The sequence below is a fragment of the Moschus berezovskii genome, chromosome 8 (assembly GCF_049115385.1).
Source record: "Moschus berezovskii isolate FMDL1 chromosome 8, NW_MosBer_1.0, whole genome shotgun sequence".
In the NCBI taxonomy this organism is placed as follows: Eukaryota; Metazoa; Chordata; class Mammalia; order Artiodactyla; family Moschidae; genus Moschus; species Moschus berezovskii.
In genome coordinates, this window is record NC_142467.1 from 75,451,245 (window position 1) to 75,477,995 (window position 26,751).

The 26,751-nt window shown below is 43.7% G+C and overlaps 1 protein-coding gene across 21 annotated transcripts; it reads left to right on the top strand.

Annotated features, from left to right (window-relative positions):
* LOC148777100 (syncytin-1-like) lies at nt 1–24,973 on the top strand. Of its 21 annotated transcripts, XM_088838783.1 has the most exons (6): nt 6–1,497; nt 5,673–5,750; nt 8,930–9,006; nt 9,346–9,432; nt 16,397–16,553; nt 24,171–24,973. In XM_088838783.1, the coding sequence occupies exons 4-6, from the start codon at nt 9,383–9,385 to the stop codon at nt 24,390–24,392; spliced, it is 429 nt and encodes a 142-aa protein (XP_088694909.1). In that variant the 5' UTR covers nt 6–1,497; nt 5,673–5,750; nt 8,930–9,006; nt 9,346–9,382; the 3' UTR covers nt 24,393–24,973. The 21 variants fall into 21 exon arrangements, with proteins under 21 accessions (XP_088694899.1, XP_088694900.1, XP_088694898.1 ...); XM_088838782.1 differs by having other exon boundaries at nt 5,673–9,006; XM_088838784.1 differs by lacking the exon at nt 5,673–5,750.
* The last annotated feature ends 1,778 nt before the right edge of the window (nt 24,974–26,751 follow it).

Sequence of the window (26,751 nt, forward strand, 5' to 3'; positions counted from 1 at the left end):
TGTTATTCTTTTCCATTTGAAAAATAAAAGAGGACCAGGACCACAGGATGAGAAAAAAGAGCCCTAGTCAAAGGGACCCTGGGGCATTTTCCCCTTTAGCCTCAGCTGAGCTTGGAGCTGTAGGGACAATGCCCAGTCCCTGAGGGTGCCTTAGTCACTTTAATGCGCCACACAGCTCATGGCATAATTGATTGGGCCACTGGGAACATTATTGATCATGGAGATGACCAAAATAATTGGAGCAGCCAAACTGTGGTTCAGTCCAGTAAGTATGAGCCTATTTGATGAGTGTTCTTGTAATTTGGTGATTTTTCTTTGTTTGTTACAGAATTTCAGTGTTGGAAGGGATCTCAGAAATCATCTGGCATAACATTCTTATTTTAGAGATTAAGTCATTTCATTCAGAGGTTAAAATCTTGACCCAAGGCCTGTGTCTGGTGGTTGAAACATTTGTTCCCAGGCTCCTAATATCTTTTGCTTTCTACTGCAGGTGAGTAGGGGACTTAGAAATAAGCTTCTGCTTTTATTTGTCTCTGACATTTCGTTTTCACTGTAACTGCAATGTAACCTAGCCCAGGCTGTCTGGTTCTTGTATGACTAATTGTATGAATAATAGAGTCCTATGGACATGTACGATTCCTTTGAAAGGAAGAGGTGGGTGTAGTGCCAAACTCATAGTCCCACACACCAGTGTTGACTAGCTACTCTTTCAGAGACTTGTAGTATAAGTGTGTGTGTATGCTTGCATGCTTAGTCAATCAGTCGTTTCTGACTCTTTGTGACCCCATGTACTGTAGCCCACCAGGCTCCTCTGTCCATGGAGTTTTTCAGGCAAGAATACTGAAGTGGGTTGCCATTTGCTACTCCAGTGTATATGTTGGGGTGTGTGTGATTGTTGTTACAATGTTATATTTAATTTTACATAAATATTACATATCTTTCTTGAGATTTAGAGCTCTTTTCAGGGAATCTATGGGTTGGAAATTTATTTTCTTGAAGAATAGTTTGTAAAATCAAGGAAAATAAGGTAGACTCAGAATGCCAGCTATCAGTCCTAATTTATGGACCATTTGTTGGGATTCAGAAACCAAATCAGAGAGTAGATTGAATCATTCAAGAACTTCTCTTTTAATGGCCAAAAGTAATATATAAAAATCTCAACTCATTGAAAGAAGTTAAAAAACTTAAAGGGGGTTTTGACAAAATAGACTGAACTGATAGTATTTGAAGGATGTACATTTCCAGCCAAGCTAACCCATGTTACCTGCAACCCTGGAGATCCCACAGCTCTTAATTATAGCCCTGAGTGTGCAAAGGGGGCCAGAGAACTGGCTGGTGCCCTCAAAGTGGTGAAGACTGGGTCCCACCAGGGGAAGACCTGTTCTAGTCCAGATCCTGTGCCCAAGAAGCAGTGGAAATGATGGGAGTGGGACAACACCAACCTGGATACCTGTTCTACCAAATGAGCTCTCCTGGAAGCAGATACTTGAACAGGAGGTAAGGTGGTGGTGGTGTTGTTATGTTCTTAGGCTTCCCAGAAGCAATGACATTTTCTGAGAAGCTTCATAACACTTTCAGAAGTTCCAGTAATTATTTCAGGCTCTAGACTCTGCTGACAATAACACAGACGTTGGAAACATCCCAGGAGCTGTTTGCCAGAAAGAATACCCTCCATGCTCCTTATGATTCACATCTGACTGTTCACCTTTCCAAATTCCACAGATGCTTCCCCTCTACCTCTGCTTTTGTTTATCCTTATGCTAGAGCCTGGGTGGCCCTTATTTCCTTTCCTATCTCATCCTTCAAGGTTGAGTTCAAATGCCCCAACTTCCATGGTAAATACCCGCAAAAATGTTAAAGCCCACACTAACCTTCAGTTCAGTTCAGTTCAGTTCAGTCGCTCAGTCGTGTCTGACTCTTTGCGACCCCATGAATCACAGAACGCCAGGCCTCCCTGTCCATCACCAACTCCCAGAGTTCACTCAAACTCATGTCCATTGAGTTGGTGATGCCATCCAGCCATCTCATTCTCTGTCGTCCCTGTCTCCTCCCACCCCCAATCCCTCCCAGCATCTCATTCCTACTTATTTATCCAATAGGAATGAACATGTGTATTCATGAAAGACTTGTATAAGAATGTTCGTAAGAGCTCTATTCAGATAGCTAAAAACTACAAACAATCCAAATGTCCATCAACAGTAGATCCTAGATAAACAGACTGTAGTGTAGTCATACCATGGAATACTACTCAGCAATAAAAAGGAAGTAATTACTGGTTTTCATAACAGTGAATACCATGTGTCCCATGACAAGAAATGAGTGTATACAGAATATTTCTATTTATATAAAATTTAAGAACATATGTGATACTAATCTATGGTGAAAAAAATGAGAACAGTGATTGCCTTTGGTCAGGAGGGCAGTAGAAACTGACTAAAAGGGAATGGAGGAAACTGCTTGAGAAGTGTTTGCATTCATGAAATATCTAACTGTAACATCTAAATTCTGTACATTTCAATGTATATCAGTTGAAACAATTTAAAAGAAAAGCATGGAAGGAAGCACATCATTTTTTCCTAGCTCTTAGTTTTCTTTATTTCCTATTACTTTAGAAATTAAGCTTTCCTAGTCAGCTCTTTGCAAATTTACTATCAGAAAGACAACAGAATATAATTTCATTATACTTAATGTTTATTGCAATCAGTGGATTTAAAGTATTTGCTTTCAGGTCAAAGTGTTTTGAACATTGCATGGAAGACAGGAAAGCTATTTGGGGATGTTGCAAGGTTCTTTTTGCTTCTGACATCACAGCCAGGTGGTTTTCTCACCTGTGAAGATTGTTGTTGATACCTATGTAGTTATTTATAAGCATAGATTTCTGTCTTTCTTTCCATGTCCTCTCACTTACATCTACCTAGAAGACTGTATGGATGTGTCTGTAAACTTCCTTTAATAATCCTCCTTTAGGAAATTCCCTGGTAGTCCAGTGGTTAGGACTCTGAAGTCTCACTGACAAGGACCCAGGTTAGATCCCTGGTCAGGGATCTTCTCATAAGCGGTGCAGTGTGGCCAAAAAAAAAAAAAATAATAATAATAATAAATAAATAATTTAAAAAAAATTTTTTTTAAATAAATAAAAATAAAACCCCCCAAACCTGCTGTGAAAGTGCTGCACTCAATATACCAGCAAATTTGGAAAACTCAGCAGTGGCCACAGGACTGAAAGAGGTCAGTCTTCATTCCAATGCCAAAGAAAGGCAATGCCAAAGAAAGGCAATGCCAAAGAATGCTCAAACTACTGCACAATTGCACTCATCTCACATGCTAGTAAAGTCATGCTCAAAATTCTCCAAGCCAGGCTTCAGCAATATGTGAACCGTGAACTCCCAGATGTTCAAGCAGGTTTTAGAAAAGGCAGAGGCACCAGAGATCAAATTGCCAACATCCGCTGGATCATGGAGAAAGCAAGAGAGTTCCAGAAAAACATCTATTTCTGCTTCATTGACTATGCCAAAGCCTTTGACTGTGTGGATCACAATAAACTGTGGGAATACTGGACCACCTGACCTGCCTCTTGAGAGACCTGTATGCACGTCAGGAAGCAACAGTGAGAACTGGTCATGGAACAGCAGACTGGTTCCAAATAGGAAAAGGTGTACATCAAGGTTGTATATTGTCACCCTGCTTATTTAACTTCTATGCAGAGTACATCATGAGGAATGCTGGGCTGGAAGAAGTACCAGCTGGAATCAAGATTGCCAGGAGAAATATCAATAACCTCAGATATGCAGATGACACCACCCTTATGGCAGAAAGTGAAGAGGAATTAAAAAGCCTCTTGGTGAAAGTGAAAGAGGAGAGTGAAAAATTTGGCTTGAAGCTCAACATTCAGAAAACACAGATCATGGCATCTGGTCCCATCACTTCATGGGAAATAGATGGGGAAACAGTGGAAACAGTGTCAGACTTTATTGTTTTGGGCTCCAAAATCACTGCAGATGCTGATTGCAGCCATGAAATTAAAAGACGCTTACTCCTTGGAAGGAAAGTTATGACCAACCTAGATAGCATATTAAAAAGCAGAGACACTGCCAACAAAGGTCCATCTAGTCAAGGCTATGGTTTTTCCCGTGGTCATGTATGGATGTGAGAGTTGGACTGTGAAGAAAGCTGATTGCCGAAGAATTGATGCTTTTGAACTGTGGTGCTGGAGAAGACTCTTGAGAGTCCCTTGGACTGCAAGGAGATCCAACCAGTCCATTCTAAAGGAGATCAATCCTGGGTGTTCATTGGAAGGACTGATGCTAAAGCTGAAACTCCAATACTTTGGCCACCTCATGGGACGAGTTGACTCACTGGAAAAGAGTCTGATGCTGGGAGGGATTGGGGGCGGGAGGAGACGGGGACGGCAGAGAATGAGATGGCTGATGGCATCACCAACTCTATGGACATGAGTTTGAGTGAACTCTGGGAGTTGGTGATGGACAGGGAGGCCTGGCGTGCTGTGATTCATGGGGTTGCAGAGTCGGACACGACTGAGCGACTGAACTGAACTAATTTCATACTGGCAAAGTTTTTGAAAAAATAACGTTTTAAAATGAAAGCAATTTGAACCCCCGGAAGGGATTACTTTTCAAATGAGATTGCAGAGGTTTACACCTTGGCCTTTTGTTGTTGTTCATTCGCTAAGTCATGTCTGACTTTTTGTGACCCATGGACTGCAGCACACCAGGCTTCCCTGTCCTTCACTGCTCCCAGAGTTTGCTCAAACTCATGTCCATTGACTCAGCGATGCCATCCAACCATCTCATCCTCTGTCGTCTCCTTCTCCTCCTGCCTTCAATCTTTCACAGTCAGGGTCTTTTCCAATGAGTCAGTTCTTCACATCAGGTGGCCAAAGTATTGGAGTCTCAGCTTCAGCGTCAATCCTTCCAATGAATATTCAGGACTGATTTCCTTTAGGGTTGACTGGTTGGATCTCCTTGCTGTCTGAGGGACTCTCAAGAGTCTTCTCCAGCACCACAGTTCAGAAGCATCAATTCTTTGGCACTCAACCTTCTTTATGGTCCAACTCTCACATCCATACATGACTCCTGGAAAAACCAAAGCTTTGAATGTATGGACCTTTAGTCTTTGGCCTTTTACTTTCCTGAAGTCAATGATTTTTTTCATTAGGCTACTCAAAACACAGTATGTTCAGATTGGATTGGGCTTCAGATGTAATATTTAAAACAGAAACATGTCTGACAGATCCCAGAAATGAAATATGTCCATTTCTTTTAGCAAGGAGCAGAAGGCAACATAAAGCAGCTGCAGGAATTAATTCACCGAGATAGTTGACATTTTCGAGCTGACTGCCTCTTAGAGAAAATGATGTCATCCTCTAGCAGCCTAATGACAGTCATCAGCCTGAGAGGACACATACTAATAAGGCTCATTGCTCACCTACTTTTCTTCCTTGTTGAGCCAGAGTGTCCTTGGATGTCCACAATTTTGTGTTGTGTTCCTAGAATAATTTCTAAGAGGGACTGGAGTGTGAAACTCAGGGAATGATTTTTTCTTTTTTGGTCAGAAAAGGGAATTAATAGATTCCTTCTTTCTTCCAGTGACTCTAAGTTCTATTTTCAGTTTGTTCATAAATAACCACATTTGGGTTGACTTGTCTTTCTAAGGTGCTGGAACCAGTGTTTAAAATGTGAAAGATCACTGCATCCAGATGCTGGAGCAGTACTGACAACAAAGAAGAAAAGGTGGGATAGAAATCTAATATGTTAGTCTCATCTGTGATGGGTTAGTCGCTCAGTTCAGTTCAGTTGCTCAGTCATGTCTGACTCTCTGCGACCCCATGAATCACAGCACGCCAGGCCTCCCTGTCCATCACCAACCCCCGGAGTTCACTCAAACTCATGTCCATCAAGTCGGTGATGCCATCCAGCCATCTCATTCTCTGTCGTCCCCTTCTCCTCCCGCCCCCAATCCTTCCCAGCATCAGACTCTTTTCCAGTGAGTCAACTCGTCGCATGAGGTGGCCAAAGTATTGGAGTTTCAGCTTTAGCATCAGTCCTTCCAGTAAACATCCAGGACTGATCTCCTTTAGAATGGACTGGTTGGATCTCCTTGCAGTCCTCAGTTGTGTCCAACTCTTTGCAACCCCATGGACTGTGGCCCACCAGGCTCCTCTCTTCATGGAATTCTCTAGGCAAGAATACTGGAGTGGGTTGCTGTTCCTTTCTCCAGGGGGTCTTCCCAACCCAGGGATTGAACCTGGATCTCCTGCATTCCAGGGCAGATTCTTTACCATCTGAGCCAATACTGAACATTAAATCTGGAACTTCTGAAATGCCTAGGGTAGGTGTGGGTTTGATTTTCCTCCTGGACAAAATTTTTGTTTTTGAAGGAGTTCTGAGATGAATTTCCACAGACCAGGTGTGAACAAGAGAATGAGCAATACCAGCTTATGGGAATGAGCCATGCCAGCTCGCCCACAGCTCTCTGACCAGGGCTTTCAACTCTAATACCAGGAGTCATCTCGAACAGGAGACTTGTTTAGTTTCCCAAGCCTTTCTGTCTTTACCTCCTCCCTGATAGACAGCATCAGCACAGCCTCTTCTGAGCAATTTTGCATTGGGGACATCCTGATAAATCTAGCGGACTAACTCCCTTCCCTAGCAAGGCCTACTGGAAATCTTTCAGTTGAGAACTTTCCTGAACAGGTAAATTGTTGGCTGGGGGCCAATAAAGGAAGTAAGCCATGAATTTGGGAAGAAATCAATGAGTCGCAAGTATCAGAGGACTATCATTCAGAGTAGTGTTTATTGCTAAGGAGGTTTTCCTGGACCCCACCTTTGTCGCTCAGAGGTTAAAGCGTCTGCCTCCAGTGCGGGAGACCCGGGTTCGATCCCTGGGTCGGGAAGATCCCCTGGAGAAGGAAACGGTAACCCACTGCAGTATTCTTGCCTGGAGAATCCCATGGACGGAGAAGCCTGGTAGGCTACAGTCCACGGGGTCGCAAAGAGTCGGACATGACTGAGCAACGGAACGGAACGGAACCGGACCTTTGGCCCCCTAGTCTTGCTAGAGATGAACTTCTGGGACAAAAAAGTTCATACTCCACTTGGATGAATGCTTGAGTGTTAGCAATTAGAATCAGTTGATAGGAGAAAAAATATCTCCTTAGCAACCAGAGTATTCCAGATGATTCCACGGCTCCCTACACTGGAGGGCAGGCCAGTCACCTACCATATCAATAGTCAGTGTTGTTTTGTTGATAATACAATGAAAAAACACTTCTTGGTTGAATCTGTGAAAGCATAGATTCAATAAATTTAATAAACTAGGTAATTTATAACCTCTGGATATGACGTCCAACATCCTTTGAAGTGACTGAATGTAGAATTAATGTGGTTAATGCCAATTTAGCACTATATCTGTGGAAGGCTTCTTCCAGGCTATGGAGGAGGGGAAAGATCAAGGAGATACCGTTCTTGCCTTCAAGGATATGCCACCCAAATGGTGTATGAACATATGTACGCAAATAACTTACATTTTGTAAGGAATATGTCACATATATTTAATCATCACGACAATTTTGTGAGTTGGGTACTATTACTATTTACATGCTTTTGCCTCAGTGAAAAGTATTTCTTTTATCTATGTCTCTGTTTTCTGTAAAATGGTAATTTTAGATTAATAGTGATAACACTAATGGAGAACGTTGATTATGTGCTATTTGTCAAGTGCTTTGGAAGTATCAGTTAATTTAATCTTCACAGTAACTCTAGTGAATTCTGTCTCCTTTTATGGAAATGCAGCAGGGTTAAGTCACATGCTCCAGAGATGGAGCTCAAATCATCTGGCTCCATACCCAGTGCTTGAAAAGTGCAGCTTTCTTCCCGATTGGTAAACAATATGTCCAATAGCAAAAGACATGTGACATCCATGGAGGGGACATTACTTCTGGTTGCTGAATTCTGAGACTCTCTGGAAGAATTGGCGTTTTAGCTTTTATGCCTTGGAAACTCAAGTTTGACCATAGACAGAGGAGTCAGCTCTGTGATTCCTCTTTATGAGTGACCTTCTGCTGCTGCTGCTGCTAAGTCACTTCAGTTGTGTCTGACTCTGTGCGACCCCATAGATGGCAGGCCACAGGCCGTCCCTGGTATTCTCCAGGCAAGAACACTGGAGTGGGTTGCCATTTCCTTCTCCAATGTGTGAAAGTGAAAAGTGAAAGTGAAGTCACTCAGTGGTGTCTGACTCTTCACGACCCCATGGACTGCAGCCTACCAGGCTCCTCCGTCCATGGGATTTTCCAGGCAAGAGTACTGGAGTGGGGTGCCATCGCCTTCTCCAATGAGTGACCTTCTAGTCCCTGGCAAATGTTCTCTTTTTATTCTTTCTTAATTCCAACACTTATTCCTGACAACTTTCCAAGTAGGAAATCTTATTTCCTGTTGACTAAACTGTTGTAGTTTTTGTCTAATGTAGGGCTAATCTTTTTTAAAAAATTAACTAATTAACTAATTGAAGTATAGTTGATATACAACATTATAAGTTACAGAGGTACAATATAGTGATTCACAAGTTTTGAAGATTATACCTCATTTAAAGTTATTATAGAATATTGGCTGTGTTCCTTGTGTTGTACAATATATCCTGGTAGCTTGTTTTATACCTAATAGTTTGTACCTCTTAATCTCCTCCCCCTATATTGCCCCTCCTCCTACCAGGAGGAAAGCACTCGAGGCTGCATTTGGGGCAGAATTGGGTGCGATGGTCATTCACGGAGAGAGGGAAATTGGTTTCGGATGAAAGGTCAGGGGTGTGACTATGGTCGTGGCTTTTCTTATTGCTTCTTTTATGTCTTTGATGAGCATTCTCCTTTCTCTAGGCTAATTTCCTTCCTCACCTATGAAACCATTCTATCTTCTAGACTTCAAACAACTATTGGTGGTTTCCACTGAGGCAATGAACCTGAGAGTTCTTTGTGAGTGACTCCATCAGTGTAAGGTATGGCCACTATCATTCATAATTGTCTTTTCAGGAAACACCAATAAAAATATCCTCTAGATTTTTTTAGACATCATGGAAATTTTTTTTTTCCTCTAAGGAAAAAGAGTCAACTGAAATATCAATTAAAATCAGACATTTTTCACAGCAAGTAAAATATCTGTGGTATCTAAGTATGTAATCTCTATTTTTCTTTTTTTTAATTCACTTAAGGGTTTTGAAGAACTGGGCCTTTGATATCTTACCTTAATTCTTGAAGCCATGCATAAAGATACTTCGAGAAGAGGCTGTAGGCAACATGAGTATAGGAGAGACATGCTGGAATTTGTTTCTTTGTAGGTTAGGCCATTAATGTTGGAAGGAGAGATCAGGTTCAATGACTGAGACAAAGAGAGAAGAGACAGACTTGAATCTCCACGTTGACAGGTAAGAAGAGACGTTTTATGGCCCAAATGATAAGGCAGAGTGTTCAAGCCATTCTAGTCAAGGGGCGCAGACAGTGGAATACCAAAGAAGCACTTCTCTGAAGGCTCCTGTTAGGTGATATTCCTGGTCATTGTCAATACAGAAATATCACAACAGGTTGAAAAAAATTCACTGTCTTCATTAACATTCTCCCTTGCTCTCACTTTGCATCTCTATGTCCATTTTCTAACTCTGAATGGAAGTTTCCTGGGAAACCTTTTCTATGAATGGAATGTATGAGGTTTGTCCCATGGGAGGGAAAAAAAAAAAAACCCACAAGGAACTACAACAAAGACCTTCTTCCCCTGAAATATTGCCATGGGGAGCCTATAACACCTATCTTTCCTCAAGAATGGGTAAAAATTCCCACCCTCTGGTATTCAGGAGTACCAAGAATGTTGCTCCTTCAATTTAAAGGCAGAGTTTCCTTTCTTATTCATTAAGAAAAATTGAAAGGGGTTTAAAATTACTTAGGTTTTTAAAAAATACTATGGTGGAGCCTTCTCAGTCACTGATAAGCATCAGCTCTTTCTGATCTGCTCTATTGTCAGCTAAGGAATGGCTTGGTTTGTACATTGTTCTCCCTGTGCCAGACAGAAGGGAGAGAAAACCTTATCCACACAGGCTCCTGTTACTAGCAGACACTCCCTCCTGTCAGAGGTGGGCTCTGGGAACACAGTGCATTCAATAATTAAAAGAAGGGGATCAGCCAACATTTGCACAGGTTATTGATATAGCCTATCCCAGGTCAGCCTAGAGGTTTTGTCTGTGCATTGTTGTTTATTTATTTTTTTTTTTTAAGCAATGAGAGGGAGAATATATAGGCTACTGAGCTGTATTGATAACATAGGGAACACTTGAGGAGTAGTGGGGTGAATCACTGGTAATTAAAATCAGGTTTTTGCTTGAAACCTCTCACTACTTTCCTATAGCGGCTTCCTTGCTATAGTAAGCATTCTTTTTGACCTGGGTAAAAAATGTCTTTAAAAAAAAAAAAAAGACAGTTTTACTGAGATGTAGTTTACATACCATTAAATTGCCGCTGAATAATTGATGCTTTTGAACTGTGGTGTTGGAGAAGACTCTTGAGAGTCTGTTGGACTGCAAAGAGATCCAACCAGTCCATCCTAAAGGAGATCAGTCCTGGGTGTTCACTGGTAGGACTGATGTTGAAACTGAAACTGCAAACTTTGGCCACAGGATGCGAAGAACTGACTCATTTGAAGACCCCGATCCTGGGAAAGATTGAGGGCAGGAGGAGAAGGGGATGACAGAGGATGAGATGGTTGGATGGTATCACCGACTCAATGGACACAAGTTTGGATGGACTCTGGGAGTTGGTGATGGACAGGGAGGCCTGGTGTGCTGCGGTTCATGGGGTCGCAAAGAGTCGGACACAACTGAGTGACTGAACTGAACTGAAATTTACCTAAAGTATATAATTTGGTGGCTTTTAGCTTATGAATTTGTGCAACCATCACTATAATTTTAGATTGTTTTTATGACTTCAAAAGGAAGTACTCACTGTTGTCAGGCCCTGTTCTCTCCTTCCCCCACCAGCCCTAACCAACAACTAATCTACTTTCTGTGTCCATAGAATCTGTGGAATCTTTCATACATGAACATGCAATGTATGTTTTTTTGGTGACTAGTTTCTTTCACTTAGCATGATGCTCTCGAGGTCCATCCATGTTGCAGCAGAATTTCATTACTTTTAAATCACCGAATACTATTCCACTGTGGGGATGGAACACATTTTGTTTAGACATTCATCAGTTGATTGACATTTGGATTGTTCCTCAGTTCAGTTCAGTTCAGTCTCTCAGTTGTGTCCGACTCGTTGCGACCCCATGAATCACAGCACGCCAGGCCTCCCTGTCCATCACCAACTCCCGGAGTTCACTCAAACTCATGTCCATTGAGTTGGTGATGCCATCCAGCCATCTCATTCTCTGTTGTCCCCTTCTCCTCTACTCTGAGGCTATTATAAATAACACAGCTATTAACATATGTGTACATGTTTTTGTGTTGACATCTATTTTCATTTCTGTTTGGTATTTACCTAAGAGTAAAATTGCTAGGTCATATGGTTAACTTGATTTTTAATATTTTGAGGAGCTTCCAAACTTTTTTCCAAAATGGCTGGTCCATTTTACATCTTCACCAGCGATGTATGAGGCTGATACCTGTCTTTGTGCATTTTTCTCTTGTTTATGGGGTCCTAAAGCTCTCTGAAAGATCAGAAAGGTAGCAGGCAGTTCATGTTGACACCTACTTAGGAAGTCTCTCTTCATAAGCTATACACATTGCTATTGTCTAATGAGGAGGTACTACCACTATGAAGCAGGAATACAAATTTCAAATTTATAATAATCCTTAATAATTACAGAAGAATCAGTGTATTTAGTTTTATATATATAAATGTTCTAGAGTACTAATGTTCCTTTTTAAATTTCACATTCTTTAGTGTTTTGCTATTTAATAATTTGTACCTTGATTATAGGTCATTAATGCCTATTTTATTAATAAAAGCAAGTTCATATTTGCATTTTAAGATGTATTATCATTTATCTCATACTGACTCCAAGCGATTCAGTTTTTCATCCATAGGAACGTTTAGGCCAAGTTATAAAACAGCTCCTATAGACAGACTAACATTTAGTCTTTGGAATTGAAATTTGTGTATCTTTTGTTTATACTTGACCTCAAAGTATTAGGTATGGAATGAATTTTAGTGACTCAAATGTTGTTCCATATGCCAAACCCTTATCTTAGAGACATAGTATATAAGGCTAATAAGATAAACCTGTTTTTAAGACAAAAAACTTTGTCTTCCATGCATTTAGATTTATTTCTTCATTGTACTTAATGTGAAGGATAGTTCCCTATTTCAGACATTAGTTGGCATTTTGTCTTTAGTTTCAACATTTGCTAATAAGTTACGGGCCCAGCTAACCTTCATGGACCAACTTGGAGCAGCATTCTTAATGAGCAGTGAGCTTTCTCTAGATACTATCACTCCTGCAACTTGAAACCAAGTCTCCTAATGACATGTGTTGAAGGACAGGGCTTGATTTCAGGTTTCCCTTTGGCTTGTTTCATCTCCATTTGCTGACCCTGGATTATGCAGATAATATCCTGCTTTGAGTAATCTGGCCCCCTGTGCCAGACCTTGGCTGTCACACTACATTATAACCAAGTGTTCAAACACTTCTTTTACATAAAGACTGTTTTCTTCCCAGTGATCCTTCTAAGATATTCATGGCTAACTAAAAATACTGCTGAATCCTGTTCTCAAATAGAGTTTCAAGGTTAACATGGAAACTGTTATCACTTGCTTATGCTGCATAAAAATCTGTTTTATCTTTGTAACAATCCTTTTATTAAAAAAGCATTGCCATTCCTCTGTTACACAAGTATTTTCTAAGATACCAAGCTGACTATGGCTTGCTGGCAAGAAAACAAGTTATTGTTATTTGTATGCCAGTATGCATTTATTCCCATCCAGAGTTATATACAATTAATTTATGATAATCAATTGTGACAGCAAAAAGAACTTCTGCACACTAGCTTATATATCCAACAACAGAAGAACACAAGTCATTTTGATAATGTCTTATGTGTCCAGTGAAGTAATTTCCCTATTACTGGCTTTTAGCGAGACTTTATAATTAAATGAGAGTGAAAAAACACTGACAGCCAACATTGTGTCACATTTATTTCAGTGTAATGTCAAAAATTTCATGGATGGCTGTTGAGGCATTGAAGAAACACAAAGATTAGAGAACAGAAATGAGGTCATGAAGGTTTATGTTCATTTTCCTGCCTTCCCAAAATAAGAAGGGTAAACAGAAATAAAAGTATTTGCTTAACAAGGCACTTGAGTTTCTTTCTAAACCAAGAATGGATAAGATGGGAATCTACCCTCAGATATTTTTTTTCAAATATAGTAAATCTCTTATATTTGTCTTTTAAAAAGAAGTTGCTTGTATATACAATGTTGTCTATACCTATATATATATATAATCTCCTTTAGATAGATTAAAGAGAATTACTTTGTATATTTTATATAAAATATACAAATACTTATATATGTATATATATCTGTATAAAATATATAAAATATACATGTATAAAATTTTATGTGTCACTCATTAAGGATTTGAAAATATGTTTATTCAGGTTTTTGTTTTTCATGTCTACCTACGCACTTTTAAAAAACGTTACCGACAGAAAAGAAAAGCACTAACAGCACTGCAAGATTTAAACTATGTTTTATGGCAAATGATTTTAAACTTTAGGAAACCATCTTTAAAGGCTGCAAATGAATGCTTGATTTTCACTTAGGCCAGTGGTGATTGTGTATCGCCTAGAAATACAGAGACACTCATAGAGCGTGTGGACTAGTGTGCATTCCTGTCCTCATTATAACGTGGCCTGGGGCTTGGAGCTAAACATTTTTCTAGAACATAATGAGCTGTGTACTGTAATGAAGGTGTTTGAAATTGATTTGACTGTTATTTAGTATAAAAAGTCCCAGATCAAAGACTCTGGCAAACCCACAGACACATAGGCGTCTGCAGACAAAGGATATCGTATGATGGTCAAGGGGCAAGTGGAGAGGTGTAGTGGCTTAAGCCGAGCCAAGGAATCTATCACGCAGTTATCTGATCATTTTTATTTCACGTTGCCATATATCACTCACAAATTGCCATATGGCACTAGATGATTTGGGGGATTATTTTGAAGAATATTACAAAACCCAATTTAATTTCCCTCGTTTCCTAGTATTTTTGCATTGCTCCTTCATCACAGTCATGGACACCCTCCCAAGCTCATTTGTAAAATGAATTTTACTGAATGCCATTTAATCTTATTGCCATAGTTACAAACCAAGAAATCAAAGATTGCTAGGCTGAGCTGAAAATAGCTGACTTGATACACGGTAGAGGACTAATTCTTATGCAAAGCTCTCTACTCACATACAAGCTCTGATTCAAAGAACAATGGAAAGTTTGATCCTTGAAAACCCAACCTTCTGATGCTTTTTCACTCTTCAACACAGAACAACCATAGGTTTGAATGCAGTGTGTAATGCATGTGTAGATGAGGTTCTGCTTTGCAACTTGCTGTTTTAGCTTCTGTATTATTATTGCAATGAGTTCACAGCATATTTGTCTTGATATTTTCATAAGCAATACTGGGGATTTTTATAACCACTTGCAAATTATAAAGCTAGGAACCAAAGAGTCGGACACGACTGAGCGACTGAACTGAACTGAACTGAATGTAATGTTTATAATTTAAGAAAGGCTTAAATGACCTCTTGATTATTATTATTTAAAATTGACAAATTATATCTGTTTACCTGACATATATGTCTATATCTATCTATTAACCTGTACATATGTATGTATGTATGATCTATCTATCTGTAATTCTGTCATCCTGAAGCAAACCCATAACCTGGATCAAACATTTACTCAATGGGAGAGCCTCAGGATTTCTTACATGAAAAGCAAGTGAGGTGCTAGCCATTACAAAGCTTACTTTTGTAGATATATGTATACCAAGATTATACATACCCATATATACATAGAGAGGGAGAGACAGTAAAGAGATAAAAAGGTTATCAAAATAGAATAAATATATTTGAAGGAGAGTTCTATGATTGCTTGACAACAAATCAGTTTTTAAGATTTTTCTCAACACCAAATCTCCTTTAATCTAATATTCAATATACAAAAAACCCATTCTGCGTGCTAATGATTTGTCACCATCTAGTTTGTATTATTGGAGAAGGAAATGGCAAGCCACTCTGGTGCTCTTGCCTGGAAAATCTCATGGACGGAGGAGCCTGGTGGGCTGCAGTCCTTGGGGTCGCTGGGGGTCGGACACAACTGGGCAACTTCACTTTCACTTTTCACTTTCACACATTGGAGAAGGAAATGGCAACCCACTCCCGTGTTCTTGCCTGGAGAATCCCAGGGACGGGGGAGCCTGGTGGGCTGCCGTCTATGGGGTCACACAGAGTCGGACACGACTGAAGTGACTGAGCAGCAGCAGCAGCAGTTTGTATTATTCTTGGTTCTTGGTCCTTACAAACAATCAAATCAATTTCCTTTGACATTTATTTCATTTCCTTGGGTTTCCTTTCTCTCACCTGTAAAATTAGGAGCTTACACTTTTGAGATCTTTGTCAGGCAGAAAATTCTGATTTAATTGTTCTTTAATTTCCACTAATTCAACCTGCAATTTATCCAATTTAAATTTGATGATTTAAGGCTTTGGTGTATTAGAAAATAATTTTATGGTATTTGGCCAACAATTGAAAAACAACCATAGTCACAGAAGATTCAGAGTAAATAGGAGATACAGAATGTACTGAGGGACTCCACACAACAAGGTTTGCTACACTCAGCAGGGCAAGAAGCCAACAGGCCAGAAGCTGTATCACTATTTATAGGGCGCAAGGCTGAAAAAAGACACATGGCAAAGGCGCTCTGGTAAAGATGGCGCCTGACGGATGTCAGGAGGGCGTGGCCCCAGATAATCACAAAAAATTGTGATTGGCCCCTGAACACTTCCCCTTGCCTGAACAGTGCATGATCACCCTAGACCTCTGTTGTGACGTCAGTGCGTGACGACCTGACCTTTAACATAATTGGAGCCGACCGCAGGAAGTCCCTTTCAAAACCCCCACGCTTGCCTTTACATACGGAGAGCTTGTAACGGTAAAGCGGAACTGCCTTGACAGAACCCCCGCTGCGTCTGAGTGTCCTTCTCCAGGTGAGGAGGGCTGCGGGGCAGGCGGCCAGCTCACCCTCCCCCTGGGGTTTCCTTCCCCGCCGCTTAGGTGGGGGGAGGCAAAACGGGCTCCGCATCCGAGGTCGAGGATTCGCCAATGCCTTGCTCTCCCCCGCAGCGTCACCGGGGGAGAAACAAGGGGACCCTACATCTGGTGCCGTGACTCGGATCCCCTCGGAGCAAGAGAGCCCTCTTCCCATGGTCTTGAAAGAGAGATGACGAAAAGGTTCCACAAGCCTCTGTGCGACGCTCCCATCGAGGAGTGCAACCCCAAGGCAAGTGTATTAAGGTTGAAAAGAAAACTTCAAGGGTGGGCGCTATAATCCTTCTCTCTCTCTCTCTCTCCCCCTCTCTCTCTCTTACTCGGGGGGTTCAGTGAACGGCAATCGCTCACAGGCGTAATTGAGGCTACCTGCCCAGGGCACTCCCTGGGGGAAGCCAAAGACCCCTCGAGCTGAGAACTTAGTAACGGGAGCCCAATTGGGTGAACCCCCCCCCCCTTTTTGCTTCCCTTTCTTTCTCTCACTTCTTGCTGAGAGTGAGGCCAGAACCCCTGTGGGCACAGGATGGGCACTTAAAAGCCAATAGGGCGCCTGCCACTTGAAGACTCCCGTGACAGGATAAGGGGGTCACGGAACAGGCTAGAGGCCCTTAGGGTGCCCTCCCCCTTCAAGAAAATTTCTGTGCAACGACGAAGGCACATGGTTCCATAAGCATCACACAGGCCCAATCACTCGGCCACCACCGCTCCCCATAGGACCTTTCTCAGTGGACACTCTCGGCAAACGTGCCTTCCTCTGTCTGCTCACCATGGGGACTAGCATTAGCAAAACCGATGAGCCCGCTCTGAAGGCCCTGAAGTACATGCTTAAAAGTAGAGGACTGAAAATCTCCGACACCCAGGCCATCAAAGTCTGGGGGGCTATTACCAGATTGACCCCATGGATATATTCGGCCAACCTATTCTCAAGGGGTACCTGGGATAGGGTCCAAACTCTAGCTAGAAAAAGGGAAATCCAAGACGGAAAGGAGCCACCCTTGGGGTTCTACCCCACAATGTCCGCCCTTAAGACCCGTTTTGCCCCTGAAAAGGGACAGGTAAACGAGGGAGAAACCACCACTCATAATACCGAGAGGCAATGGGAACAATTTGACGGTGAACGGGCCACCATAAATTCCAGGGAGAAAGAAGGAAAAACCACTATAGCCAATAATTTATGGCCTCCCTCGGGGGAAGAAAAAGGTCCAACCAGACTGAAGACTTCCTTAGCACTCCCAGCGCCCCAGAGGTCCCAACTTATACGTCTAACTTGTGTCCTCCTCTAGCCCCCCCTTTCAAGGGGGGACTCAATAACGCCTCCTCCTGGAGACTGGGGGAATCCCCATGGAGAGGGAGGACCTACCCTGAAGACCCTTGGGGGACACCATCACCATTTAATGCAGACTCAATACAGGCCTTCCCGGTAAATGTAAACCCCGGGGGGAACCGGCCGGTGGCCTGGTACCCTTGGGAAGCCCAAGACCTAAAAGAGCTCAAGAAGGCGGTAGCAGAAGATGGCCCCAGTTCTCCATGGGCGGAGACTATTCTCCAGGGTCTAGCTCATCAGCCTTGCACAACCCAAGATTGGAAAATGCTATGTAAGGTGGTACTCCCCAGTAACACCTACATTAAGTGGTGTGCCTTTTCAAGGAGGAATGTCATGCCCAAGAGGAAAGAAACCAAGCTGCTAACTCCGTCATCCCTGTAACTTTCGGGATGTTATCCGGGATGGCAGATCAATGGAGCATGGGACCTCAACAGGCCACTATCCCTGCTCCTTATACAGACCAGGTGTGAGCCATATGCCTAGCCGCCTGGAGAAAATTAGCTGAAGGTCCCAGCGAACCCCCCATATCCGGCATTACCCCAAAAAATAATGAGGATCTCTCCACCTTCATAGATAGAGTAGAAAAAAGCATGCAAAGAAAATTCCCCCCAGGTCCCTTAAGAGATCAATTTGTCAAAATGCTGGTATAGGAAGGGATGAATTCCGACCACAAGGTGGCCTGTGCAGGGCAGAAAGATCGATCTATGGAACGATGGGTAGTAGCCACCAAAGATATTGGGACATAGCACCACCAAACGCAAGCAATGGTGGCTGCGATGGAGGCTCAAACCAAGGTGATAGCTGATGCCCTCGCCTCTCTCTTCAGCAAGGTGTCCATGGCCCAAGATGCCTCCCCTGAAGGGACCCTCAAAAATCAACAAACAGGCAATTGTTTTCAATGTGGAAAGGAAGGGCACTTTAAAAAGGACTGCCCTCTAAGGCCAGGGAGAATTGGAAATAGAGGGCCACCTACAACCCCCTGTTCGCATTGTAAAAAGGGATACCACTGGAAAATAGATTGTAGGTCCAAATTTGATAAAGATGGGAAACCTTTAAACTAAATGAGGGGGCACTCCCCAGCCCCGTCATCCCAAGGGGAAGCCCCAAGACCTCCTCCCAGGGTATGCCAGCCTGAGGTTACTGAACTCTCCCAAGAGATGTCTGATAGATTAGAAAAGCCCTTCCCCGGGTGCAATTCTACCAGAAGGCCCCCTTACAAACTAATGGGCATTAATAAGCCCTGACCTACCAGGCAAGAGATCAAATGGACCGTCCCTATAGTACCAGGGCTGAGATAAAAAATGGATATAACAATAGGAGGAAAAAGACTTAGATGTCTAGTAGACACTGGGGCAGACAGAACTATACTGAGGCAAGAAGAGGTTCCTCCCACGTGGCCCATGGCTGAGGGACCTCAACTAGCAGGTGTCGGGGGCGTTACATCCTCTAAGGAATCCTCCAATTGGCTCAAATGGGAGGATCCTGATGGCTCCGAGGGCCTAGTCAAGCCCCTAATTGCCACAGGACTCAATGCCAACCTATTAGGGCAAGAAATTCTAGGGCAAGCCAACGCCTATATAACCACTGACTATCGGGGTTTTTACCAAGATTCATTAGATGAAGAAGAATATCAACAGTGATTCCAACCCCCCGGAATCCCCAACTACCGGGGGGAATCCAGAATTTGAAAAGATAAGGAAGGGAGAACCACTGACTCGATGGAAGCCTCACCCCCAATCCTAAAGGCCCCTGCTCCCTCGGCGCCTCCTAACGTTTGGACGCCGGGACCCCCTATATGGGTGGAGCAGTGGCCACTTCCCCTTCCCAAACTCCAGGCATTACAATCTTTAGTAGAGGAACAACTTAAATTGGGACATATCCGGCCATCTAACAGCCCCTGGAATACCCCTGTCTTTATTATCAAAAAGGCCTCTGGGAAATGGCGCCTCTTGCTAGACCTCAGAAAGGTTAATGAAAGAATGAAAATTCAAGGGACACCCCTAAGAGGGATGCCCTGGGTCCCTGCCATTCCCGTCGCCCTGCACCTCCTGATAATAGATATTAAAGATTGTTTCTTTTCGATACCTCTGGACCCACAAGATTATGAAAAATTTGCCTTTTTGGTACCTTCTGTTAATTATGAAGGTCCAGACAAATGATATGAATGGGTTGTCCTGCCTCAAGGGATGGCTAACAGTCCATCCTTCTGTCAACAATATGTGGCTAATCTTACTCAGCCCGTCCGACTGTAGCATCTTATTATACTTATATATGGATGATATCATTCTTGGGGCACCCAATACCACCAAGCTTACACGGGCCTCCAAATTACTATTTGATTGTCTTGTCCGGGGGCAACTCATAATCTCTCCTGACAAAATCCAGCATGTCCCGCCTTTCAAAGTCCTGGGGACCCAACTTACCCTTGAGGTGGTCTCCCCCCTTAAGCCACAGATAACTATCAAAGAAACTTATTCCTTGGTTGAGCTCCAAAGCCTTCTGGGGGAAATCAACTGGCTACGGCCCTGGATCCCCATATCCACAGGGGACCTAATACCCCTCTTTAATTTACTAAAAGACAGACTCCCCCATGAAAAAAATCACCCTGTCCCCGCCCCATAAACAAGTTATTAAAAAGGTTCAACAGGCTCTCGATACTGCTCAACTTTCTCACTACGACCCCACTCAAGAGCTTCAATTATGGATCTTAGCCTCCCCAGAAACACTCCTGTCTGTGCTAATACAAACAGACAAACCCTTACAATGGATCCATGTCTCTCTGGGGGGAGGACCCCGAGTCTACACCTGCCTAGACCAGATGGCTGATCTAATACAAAAGGGAAGGGACACTTCAATCAGGTGTTTTGCCCGTGAACCCGATAAGATTGTTATCCCCTACAGATTAGCTGACTTCCAATGGATCCAGAGAAACAACAACCGAAGGGTTGTTGGGAAAGAGTTCTTAGCTTTCGAAGGGTTCTTGGGAAAGATTGACTGTCACTATGGGCCTCACAAATGGGTTGCCGCCTTTCGCCAGTTACCCTGGAGGGCACCTCAATTATTTCCTTCCAAGCCCGTAATAGATGCCTCCAACGTCTTCACAGATGGAGGAAAGCACAGCGCAGCCATTGTCATCTTTGAACCCTCCTTCCCTGGTGGCTCAGAGGTTAAAGCGTCTGCCTCCAATGCGGGAGACCCGGGTTCGATCCCTGGGTCGGGAAGATCCCCTGGAGAAGGAAACGGTAACCCACTCCAGTATTCTTACCTGGAGAATCCCATGGACGGAGAAGCCTGGTAGGCTACAATCCACGGGGTCGCAAAGAGTCGGACACGACTGATGGAATGGAACAGCCCCTACTGGCGCCCCCCACCGACACCATTGCCCATGCCAGGGCTCAGTGCAATACAAAGAACTCTTTGCCGTCATTCTGGCGCTCTCTAAGGTCCCAGGTCCCATGAATCTTTTTACCGACAGTCTCTATGTGAAAAATCTGCTCCCTGGACTTCCCCAATCTCATATTCGGTTAGATGATAATCCTATTACCCCTCTTATGATACAGGCACGCACGCTCCTTCAGGCAAGGGATCAACCTATCTATTTACATCACCTCAGAGGACACCAAAACCTGCCTGGAATGCTATCATTAGGGAATTCCATGGCAGATCAGCTGGCATCTACCCATGTATACACACTCCAACAGGCACGGGATCTCCACAACCTAACCCATATTAATCGGAGAGGCCTGCACCAAAGGTTCCCACAAATACCTATCAAGGATCTAAAGAGGATCATACATACCTGCCAGTCCTGTATCCCATTCTTGCAGGTTCCTCCATTACAATCACCAGGGGTTAACCCTTGAGGACTAAAACCTAACATAATATGGCAAACAGATGTTACTCACTACACCCGCTTTGGTAAACTAAAATATATCTTTGTATCTTTAGATACATATTCCCATGCCTGCTGGGCCACCGCCCATACAGGAGAGAAGGCACAACATGCCAAGAGTCACTTTCTCCAGTGTTTTGCTACTCTGGGCCTCCCAGCCCAAGTGAAAACAGATAATGGCCCTTGCTTCATAAACAACTATTTGCAAGACTTTTTTAAACAATGGAACATCCAACACACTACAGGCATACCTCATAATCCTCAAGGGCAGGCTATAATAGAATGCCAAAACAAAACTTTAAAACTGCAACTACAAAAACAATAAACCCTCATCAACAGTCAGAAATATCTCTCTTTACTCTACATATTTTAAATTTTTCAAAAAATGAACCACTCAATCCATTCCAGAGACACTGGTCCAACCAAGAGCCAAGACCAGAGATAACAGTCAGATGGAAAGATCCCCTTACAGGGTTATGGAGAGGGCCAGACCCACTCTTAACATCAGGAAGACGGTTTGGATGCGTGTTTCCCACAGGGGAAACAAGACCCATCTGGATACCAGCAAGGAATCTTACATATCTACATGATAACCACCAATCAGCCCAAGAACCATGAAAGTTCATGAGGCCGCCTTCTACTTTGGATCTCTTACAGATTGGCAGCTAAGAGGCCTTGTCAAAGGCTTAGATGAACTCTCCCCTTGCCACCTGTAAATCCCAGGATCATCGGTCTAACTGCGACCTGCCCTCGGACCCCATAGCTGATTTCACGCGGACAACCAAATGACCGTTGTGTTTGTATTAGCTGCACTATTAAGTGTGCTCTTTGCTATAGGCCTTGCATCTGTTGCACCAGAGGAGTGGCCTCCTGCACTCCGCTTCTCTCAGGCGCTAGGATATCTTGCCTGTTGCGGCTTACTGTCAATAGCTTATTCCTTTGTAACGACCTATCACTCTCGCTTTCTGACCCGCCCACTGGCATAACGGTTTAGCCATGATCTTCTTGTGCCTTACCCTGATGGCACTCCCCGGGCTTTTAGACACTGCTTCCTGTCCCTGCTCAGAAATTTATAGCTATGTCCATTCCTCATGCTACCGCACAACCCCTACGCCATGCACCATGCGCATCAACAACAAACAGACCAAGTCCTTACTTACTGTTAAGGTGCAAAAGACAGGGAGCCAAACGAGCAACTGCTATAAGCCAAATGGGAAAAACATATGTTTTTACCCCCGCACTCACATTGGATACTCAGATGGAGGTGGGATACAAGATATTAGCAGACATAAGGCACAACAGCAATACATAAATAATATAATTACCCAACTAAAGGTGACTCCCGAACCTTACAAACGCATAGAACTACTCACTCAGCTGAGGCCTCTCCTGCACCCCCCCACCCCCGACGATCTACATGTCACCCGCCTCCTCAACTCCTCCTTCCAATTTTTTCAGAGTTCACAAAAAAAGCCCTCCGAGGCATTCTGGATATGCATGTCACTAACCCCCTCACCGCATATTGCAGTCCCTTTGGCCGACACCTGGGTATCAGCAGGCAATTACACTCTCAAAACCAACAATACCACCAAAAGTGTCACACAGCTTATTGGGCCAGTTGTTGACGATGTCTTGCTTGCCACCTCTTCAAATCTAACTTCCCTTCTTAATACCTCATCCTCTAATGCTTCCTATTATAATGACACCCACTCTTGCACCTCATGGGTCCCATGGAACAGTAAAAGCAACTGCACCAGCCCTGGGATCTTTCTCCTTTGTGGGACCTATGCCTATTCCTGCCTCCCTCCGGACCCTACAGGGTGCATCTTGGTTTTCTTAGCCCCAGGACTAATCTTCATCAATGAAGGGGATATGGATCAAATCGTTGACCATCATGAGGGGTTACCAACAAAGCCTCCTCACAGAGAATGGTGGGCTATTGTTCTGTTCCGTTCTCCGTTCCATTCAGTCGCTCAGTCGTGTCCAACTCTTTGTGACCCCGTGGACTGTAGCCTACCAGGCTTCTCCATCCATGGGATTCTCCAGGCAAGAATACTGGAGTGGGTTACCATTTCCTTCTCCAGGGGATCTTCCCGACCCAGGGATCGAACCCGGGTCTCCCGCATTGGAGGCAGACGCTTTAACCTCTGAGCCACCAGGGGGCTATTGTTGCTCCTATCCTAATCGGGACTGGCATAGTGATGGCCCTAGGTGCTGGGATTGGGGGCATCTCAACTTCTGCTCATTTTTATTACAAATTGTCTCAGGAACTTAATGAAGACATGGAACAAGTGGTAGAGTCCCTTGTATCCGTCCAGAGACAGATTAATTCACTGGCCGCAGTAGCCCTACAAAATAGACGGGCCCTTGACCTCATCACTGTGGAAAAGGGGGGAACCTGGCTCTTCTTGGGGGAAGACTGTTGTTACTTTGTTAATGAAACGGGCATAGTCCAGGGAAAGGTAAAAGAGTTAAGAGATAGAATTAAACGCCGGAAAAAGGAATTGCAAAACTTTTATGACACCCAAGGCCTATGGCATCAATTCCTCCCCTGGCTGCTCCTCTTCCTGGGACCAATAATGATCACTGTTATACTTCTTTTAGTTGGACCCTGTCTTGTCAACCTTTTCCAGAAGTTCCTGCAGGAGCGGATTCAGACCATTTCCCGGGAACAAGTGAAGACCATCCTCCTCGCTCAAATACGGGCGACAGACCCAAAATCCCGAAAGACCCCTGGCGACTGTCTGCCTATAGGCTACAAGCCTAAGATGGGGGGCACTCCAGCTGCCCCAACAAGCCAATCTACTCGCCCGGGACATAAAGGGCCCAAGAACCTCAACACACGATGGGTCTAGGGCCCAATGGCTCTTGCGCAAGGCCCTTTACTAGTCCTACCCCTGTCCAATTATAGGCCAAGCCCCTCGCCACAAAGCCTAAGTCCAGCCAGCCCTCCAAAAGACCTTCAGCCAGGTCTTAAGCCGCCGGGGCCTATGCTTGACTGGGTAGCCAATGACGGGTAAGATCCCCAGAGGGGGACAACCTAAGACAGGCACAGTCACTGAGTCTCCGGCGAGGCCATGCGGGTGGCCCCCGATGGCTCCCAAGAAAGACCCCACAAATAAATAAATAAGGGGGATATGTAGGGCGCACAGTTGAAAAAAGACACATGGCAAAGGCGCACCCATAAAGATGGCGCCTGACGGATGTCAGGAGGGTGCGGCCCCAGATAATCACAAAAAATTGTGATTGGCCCCTGAACACTTCCCCTTGCGTGAACAGTGCATGATCACCCTAGACCTCTGTTGTGATGTCAGCGCGTGATGACCTGACCTTTAATATGATTGGAGCCGACTGCAGGAAGTGCCTTGCAAAACCCCCAGGCTTGCCTTTATACACGGAGAGCTTGTAACAATAAAGCAGAACTGCCTTGACAGAACCCCCGCTGCGTCTGAGTGTCCTTCTCCGGGTGAGGAGGGCTGCGGGGCGGGCGGTCAGCTCACCCTCCCCCTGGGGTTTCTTCCCCTGCGGCTCTGGTGCCGGGAGGTAAAATGGGCTCTGCATCTGAGGCCGAGGATTCGCCGACGCCTTTCTCTCCCCCGCGGCGTCACCAGGGGAGAAACAAGGGGACCCTACAACTATTGCTATGTAGCACTTGCTGACTGTCCTGGGGCTTCTGTACACTCCTTTTTATATGGAAAAATCTCTGGGGACTTTGACTGCCCTGGGGAACTTCTCATTGAATGTTGGAGGCACAGAAGCTACCATGGTGCGTGTTCTCTCTCACCACCTCACTCAAGAGGCTCTGGGGCATACTGGCCTCACCCATGTAGGAAAAGGGAATGCTAAAATAGGTTTTGCAATGTACGTTCCAAGGGACCTTCTGTTGGTTTGAAAGTGTGAGAAATGCTGGGTTAAGCAAAGGAAACAGGCTTCTTTTTTAAAATTTTTACTTTCACATACGTAACTATGTATGCAGTAGATAATATAACTGTTAGTCAGTCAGTTCAGTCCCTCAGTCGTGCTGACTCCCTGCGACCCGCTGGGTTGCAGCACGCCAGGGCCCCCGTCCACCACCAACTCCCGGAGTCCACTCAGACTCACGTTCACTGAGTCAGCGATGCCATCCAACTTGTTTACGGTAGGACTCCTCTAGGTCTTTAAAGTTCCAGTTTCCAAAAATTTAAGTCCCTTAAAGTAGGAGGATGTAACATTGCTTACTTTTTTATTAATTAAAAAGAAAACACTGCTTACTTTTTATTAACCTTTCCTCCTCTGGCCCATCAGTACTGTGTGAAATGACTCTGTCATTAAATGCAATTGGGCAGAGTAGCTAATAGGTGTCTTCTTGAGTGTCGCATTTGATCAGTAGGCAGAGACTTCCTATAGTTATTCTAAGAAGGGCTTGGAGTGCTGGCTCTAGTTAGAAAGAAAGAGAGGGATAGCAGGGTTTGATATACTTGGATTTGCCATCCCCACTCTTGTTCTTAAGAGTCTTTCTGAGTCTTTCTAACATCACTCATAAATATGTCCAGATCCTGGAGATTTCAGTTACAATTTGACTGAGTCTAAGATACTTTAAAAAAAATTAATCTTAATTGGAGGATCATTACTTTACAATGTTGTGTTCATTTCTGCCATGCATCAGTGTGAATCAGCCATAGGTATACGTATGTCCCCTCCCTCTTGAACCTCCCTTCCACCTCCGAACCCAGCCCACCCATCTAGGATGTTACAGAGCACCAGGTGTTCTGCAGCAACTTCCTGTATAACAGGAAGCTCCCTGTGTTATACAGCAACTTCCCATTAGCTATCTATTTCACATACCGTAATGCATATGTTTCAGTGTTACTCTCTTAATTCATCCCACCCTCTCCTTACCCTGCTATATCCATAAGTCTGTTCTCTGTGTCTGAGTCTGTATTCCTGTCTGCAAATAGGTTCATCAGCACTCTTGATTTCACATAAGTTGGAAGCTCAGAAAACACTGTGAAGACTCTAGTTGGCTGCAGGTCCAGAAGCTATGGCTCTGTTCATTGGAGGTGCTGCTTTAAGGGCAGGAACTATTAGAACCAAAAGAGCAAGAGCCCTTTACGTCAACACACACTTTCTAGATATAAATTTCATTCACACAAGTACAGTCAATTAAATACTGCATACATTAAAGGCATGCTCATCTGTTTATTATGAAAGAAGAATTATATTTTGGGCTACCTT

Bases quoted from the DNA above. Each gene is read 5' to 3' on its own strand.
- LOC148777100 (XM_088838764.1), top strand. From the start codon at position 22,534: ATGATCTTCTTGTGCCTTACCCTGATGGCACTCCCCGGGCTTTTAGAC.